The sequence below is a fragment of the Nuphar pumila genome, chromosome 6 (genome assembly GCF_984573655.1).
Source record: "Nuphar pumila chromosome 6, dmNupPumi1.hap1.1, whole genome shotgun sequence".
Lineage (NCBI taxonomy): Eukaryota > Viridiplantae > Streptophyta > Magnoliopsida > Nymphaeales > Nymphaeaceae > Nuphar > Nuphar pumila.
Genome location: NC_143254.1, coordinates 47,569,787 through 47,575,770, shown reverse-complemented (window position 1 = coordinate 47,575,770; position 5,984 = coordinate 47,569,787). Strand labels below are relative to the sequence as shown.

The 5,984-nt window shown below is 40.5% G+C and overlaps 1 protein-coding gene across 1 annotated transcript; it reads right to left on the bottom strand.

Moving 5' to 3' along the window:
* Positions 1-3,530: 3,530 nt before the first annotated feature.
* On the bottom strand, positions 3,531-4,902 carry GDC1 (Ankyrin repeat family protein). The gene is made up of 2 exons (XM_090011554.1): positions 4,551-4,902; positions 3,531-4,010 (listed from the first exon to the last, which is right to left on the bottom strand). The coding sequence occupies exons 1-2, from the start codon at positions 4,800-4,802 to the stop codon at positions 3,750-3,752; spliced, it is 513 nt and encodes a 170-aa protein (XP_089867680.1). The 5' UTR covers positions 4,803-4,902; the 3' UTR covers positions 3,531-3,749.
* Between the last annotated feature and the right edge of the window lie 1,082 nt (positions 4,903-5,984).

Here is a 5,984-nt window from a genome sequence, read left to right as displayed (position 1 = left end):
GTATTTTGTTATGGCCCACAATAATTTGGATTCAGACAGCTCTGAGCTTTGAGAGCTTTGCCATTTTGAGCAATGAGAATCATGTTGACTCTGATATTGGCATCCATGAGATGCAGAAAAAAGCAGTGAAGTTAGCGACATGAGGAACAATTCTGCAGTTGGGTTGCCCAAGAACACCTTGGTTCAATCTGTGATCAATATAAACCTTGAGCCAGAACAATCAATTGTGCAGTAGCAGATAGTTGATATGTACATGAAGAGTATGCAAGAATTCTGTTTGAGATTCATGGTGCTTTTCTGTTACTTGTGAAAACTTAAGCAGTTAAGAATAAATTAAATAAGCCCAAATTTGATGACAAACATGGTGCTTGAATCACAATCACTATAATGATGTTCATCTGGACCATCCTTATCCTGCTATTCATGAAGTGCTTTGACCATTTTTAATTAAGGCCAAACTAGCTTGAGAAAATATTGGTGTTGGGAAGAAGTAATGGATCACAGTTCATCTACTAGTGTGAGGAAAATTTGATTTGGCCACTGTTATATCACAATAATATTAGCAAAAAGATTTCCTGAGAATTTGAAAATTTTGATTTTCTTGGGGAAATCACGATTCTTTTTAAATAGTAGAAAAATTAAATTTGAAAAGGTTGTAAGCTTTTTTTTGTCTATTGGTCTGATTAGCCCTATTTAATCTTCAATCGGCCTGATTCAAGCTGAATTGACCTTTACTTTTTCTACACTTTTTTGTCTATTCATTCTGTTCAGAAACCAATTTAAACAACATTGGTTTATAGCAAAATGGATCTGATCCTTCTATGCTACCATGGTATATGACAAAATAGTTTATGAAGTTTAAGGTTTTGAGATAGATGATGAGACTCTTGAGTTTGGATCACCAACCATCAATGGGCTTTAACATGAAATGCTACTGCTTGGGCAAACCTTCTGCTCTCATCTTTTTTGCATATTCTGATAGGGTTGGCTGCCCCAACAATAAAATAAAGCAAGTGACTATGCCATTATCTTTGAGTATGATGTCATTTTCTTGGAGTTTCTGGGAACAAAAATTTGTTGCCCCCTTGAATATTGACTTAAATAATCGTGCATTGCCCATAATAGAGATGCAAATGAGTCACATCTTTTTTAATATTGATTGAGCCTTAACTTTTGCTTTGTGCCTAATACCTGACTGTCAAAACCAAGTCTAGCGTGTTTAGCACAAGGCATGAAGTGGCTCGATTTTGCCCAACCTATGGATCGCCTATTTTGCTTATCAAATCCCAATCTGATTGTTAAGCGGATCATGCTTGCTTTAGTGAATCTCGAGTAATCAGATTTGGATTCAATCAGATATCTAACCCAAACCCAATCCATTGACATCCCCTAGGTTGAAAACCCAATCATTAGCATACCAAATCCCACCCATTAGTTTTTGTATGTTTTGGTATTTAAATCCAATTCAAGATCCATTTTGGGGTCAAAAATTCATATTCAAGGTAAGAATCCATGATTTTAGACATAGTTTCCTAATTGGATTCATATCCGGGCTGAAATCTACAATAAACTTGTTAAAATATGTAAACAGGTAGATAGATTGGGTCATCTGATCCAAAACGAGGTAATCCGACCTAGAATCCATGATTTTAGACATACATTTTCATATGTTTCGGTATTTGAATCCAATTCAAGATCCATATTTGGATCAAAATCCATATTCAAGGTAAAAAATCAGGATTTTAGACATAGTTTCGTAATTGGATCTATATCCGGGTTAAAAATCCATAATAAACTTGTTAAAACATGTAAAATGGTGTACGGATCGGGTCATACGATCCAAAATAAAGTAATCCGACCTATTATCCATTACTGTCCAAGTTGTTCGCACATCGTCATCAAACAACGGACATTTGGAACATAGCATTTGAGTACGGTCCAAACAAACGTTGGACTTGGAACAGTTATTACAGAACGAACAGAACCAATGTTCTGTTCCATTCTTTTTGTTCATTTCCTCCAACCCTGGACAAGCCATCAAACATACCCTAAGTTTCCCCATAGCCCGTTACAACAGCCTCATCTGTTTGCTGCACCTCCATGAGAATTTCAGAGAGAGATTAGAGGCATGCCTCTACGTTCTGTCATGCCAGAAATTTGCTCATATTACCATTCTCATTGTTTTGTGTATGTGTCCGCATCTCTGCATTGGCTAATTACTGAGCGCCTACCCACAGTGAATGTTGTGCTAGGTTCATTCTATTTTAGACCCTTAAGAGTTCTGACCAGATACCTGCCAGTGCCCAGGATCAAGTGGCCTTTGGTTGTCCATATCAAAAGATGAATGGTGGATGGCATGTTGGCCATTTTCCTGGGGCACATGTTCCCTCATATGTGTAACCACTGCCCATGTTGATGGACAATGCCGACCGTCAACTGACTTTTGTTTTTAGTCTGCATGCACACATCACCACCCATATTGCGCATTGAGTTGGGTTGTGGGTTGGTTCACTGATTAGACGATCTCAGAGAGATCTTACACGAGACTATCTATTACACTTTAAACTATAGAGGGAGTTAATGATAATGCAAGACTACTTCAGGCCCATATGTCCACAACCTTTGGGTGTGGACACCTGAAGATTCCAAGGCTTGAAAGTTTGAGCTCATGCAGGTATATCATGAAAATATAATAAATAAAAAGGAGTCCTAGTTTTGAGTTACTGTTTGAGAAAAGGGTTTTCATGTTCTGTGGTGTAGATAGAAAGATATCATGTTTTCTGGCGAGAAAATGCATTATTCATCTTGCCAGTCTTGCTGTTATGAGACCACCCTCTTACTGGGTTATCATGCCACTGGCCTAAGTTACTAACTTTTTGTTTTTAACCATTTAGTCATGAATTTTACGACTTGTTTTAATCAGTTGATGGTGTCCAATCTAAAACTTATTAGAACCAGTATAAATCTTCGTCACATGGACATAGCCAGGACACAGGACATGCTATTTTTTTATAAAATTTCCAGTTTTCCACTAAGAATAGTATACAATGGGACATGACTACATGAGACGAAAGCACGAATATTCCTGTGACAATAGGAATAAATGTAAAAAATTTCCGATTGCATTGCTGCCTTGATTATCATTTCGAAGTATTTTATCAAACAAGTCACTGGTTTCAATTATCTATAAGATTCCTTCGCCATATACCTACTAAGCTCTCATCTTCACAATATCACAAATCAAGAATTTATGTGGAACATTCACATCTAACTTGTGGTAAAAAACCTAACGCATTCCTACTATTACTTGAACGGAAACCGACCAAGCACGAAGCATCGATATACATGTCAATAGATTCAGGTCAGCTTAAAAGGATGGGGTGTTCAGTCTGTTCAGCAGTTTGAGTTGGGTTCATTCATGAAACTCTTTCGAGAGTCACATCCATATTTCAATGTATGACCTAATGAAGGCAGACCTACAAAGAAAGACAGACGATTCCAAATGCAAACATGGGTGCGAGAAGCAATGATTTACTGAAGTGCATGATTATCGGCATATGGGCGTGACTGTGTCTACCTGGCCATCTTTTTTCTCTCTTATTTTGCATTCAAAAGATTTCATCAAACGTGCAATGCCTTGCAACAACATCATGAAACAAAATTCCAGGTTAAAGAAGACAATGAAACACAAACATAGAGATTCAATTACACGCAGGCTACATCAAATAGCAAATCTTTGCCTTTTGCCCTTATACTTTTAGAGCAGAGGAGAAACCAAGGATGAGTTCTTTGATTTCATCATCAGCTGCACGGTCTAGCGCGGTTCTCCCATCGGAATCCTTTACGGTGTAATTTGCACCGGCTCTGAGAAGCTCCTCAATCTTTGGCTTATCACCCTCTGAGGCAGCCATCATCAACAGAATATCAACGGGATGAATGTCTTGGCGAAGGAGAGCTTCCATCTTATCATATGAACCCTCAACGGCAAGCATCCCCATGTAATTGAAGTACTGCAAAAAAAAAAAAAAACACACACACACATTATTATGCTGCTTCTCGACTTTTTTAAAACAAAATCTACGAATAGGGATGTGAAAATACGTTCATAGGGGAAAAAAAAGGCGAAAGATATAAAAAGCATGAAAATAAACGTGAAATAAAACCAAGAAACCAATAAACCAAGAAACCAAGTTAAGGTGCAACAGCAATCAGCCTCCTACCCCAACAACTGCGATGCTCAATCTATTTGCACCCAATAATACAGAAGGGTCACACACACTCATATGCTCTAGCAATCTTTACATTACATGTTCTCACTATGCACAAAGCTTCAAGAAGGTAAGATGGACCAATTCTCCAGCAATAGGAGATGAGCAGATACAAGAGCACCCCATGTGGGATACCATCAAATTAAATGACGGGATGTTCTCTCTCACGAGCAAAAATTGAACCTATTGATGCCCACAGATTATATAAAATCGAAGGAATTTCGTGGAGAAGTCGGTGAGAAAAAGAAAAGAAAAGCAGAGGGGAAATGAAAAGAAACACACATATTCGACATCATCTCGGTCGTAATCGTCCCGCTTCTGGCTGCCATAGATGCCGGCGTCTTCGGCATCGGCCCCTCTGTTCCCGAATTTGAACCAGCATTTCGCTCTACAACCTGAACTCGGGCCAGGCACTACCCTCAAATTCCCACTCCTAACGAAACCCAAGTTCTTGGAACCCAGAAACCTGGAACTTGGCCGCGACGGGAGGGTGTTGGAAGGGGAAAGCAGGCGAAGCGTCGCGGAAGCAGCCATGGCCAAACCCCTTTCACCTCCAACTCTCAACTTCTCAAACCAAACGCTTCCCCTCTGCTCGTCTTATGATCTGATTCTTATCCGTTACAGTGTTTGTAATGTCTTTGAACTCCCCGTTTTTTCGCTATATTGCGAAGAACACCCTCGATTTGAGGTTGCCATGCAAACAAAAAAGGTAAGATGGATCTTTCCTCCAAAATAGCAGGTTGTGTATCGGGTCGGGTCGGCCCAAACCATCCCGGTTTTTAGTGCGTGGGCATTGATGTGCCATGAGTCCATGACTAGGATTGTCAACGGGCCTGGTTTACTAGGATCCGACCCGAACCAACGCATTAATTAGCGTTGGAGTTTGATGCGATTGCAAACACTTAAGTACCTTCTCCTCCATTGGTGCAAAAAAAAATGACGATTCTTGAAAAGGAGTGGTTGTAAAGACTTAAGTGCCCCGAAGATGATTATTTAAGACCCAGTCTCTGCACTGCAGGATTATCCGAGAAAGAAATCTCCCCTAGAGGAGGCCATGAACATCAACCCTCTCACTCTCTCTCTCTCTTCTATTTCTGCTTCTGTGCACATCCATTAGAAGATCATACATTGCTCCATCAAGCACCGACTGACCTGCACATTGACTGTTGTGGAGTCTGATTCAGAGTTTTTACCCTTACAGGAGGAGGGTTTGGGGGCTCATCTCAGCGTGGGTAGCACCATTCAACTAAATGAATTGTAGATCCTGATTCAGAGTTTTTACCCTTACAGGAGAGGGGTCTGGGGGCTCCTCCCAGCGTGGGTAGCATCATTCAACTTGAAGAGTTGTGGAGTCTGATTTAGAGTTTTTACCCTTACAGAAAGGGGGGTCTGAGAGCTCCTCCAAGTGTGGGTAGCATCATTCAACTTGAAGAGTTATGGAGTCTGATTCAGAGTTTTTACCCTTACAGAAGGGGGGTCTGAGGGCTCCTCCCAGCGTGTTCATGGCCTTTTGCCCTTACAGGAGGGGGTCTGGGGGCTCATCAACCCTCTCTCTCTCTCTCTTCTATTTCTGCTTCTGTGCACATCCATCAGAAGATCCTACATTGCTCCATCAAGCACCGACTGACCTGCACATTGACTGTTGTGAAGCCTGATTCAGAGTTTTTACCCTTACAGGAGGAGGGTTTGGGGGCTCATCCTAGCGTGGGTAGTATC

Bases quoted from the DNA above. Each gene is read 5' to 3' on its own strand.
- GDC1 (XM_090011554.1), bottom strand. From the start codon at position 4,802: ATGGCTGCTTCCGCGACGCTTCGCCTGCTTTCCCCTTCCAACACCCTC. The intron at 4,011-4,550 runs GTGTGTTTCTTT...TTTTTTTTGCAG, and splicing joins ACCGAGATGATGTCGAATAT to TACTTCAATTACATGGGGAT.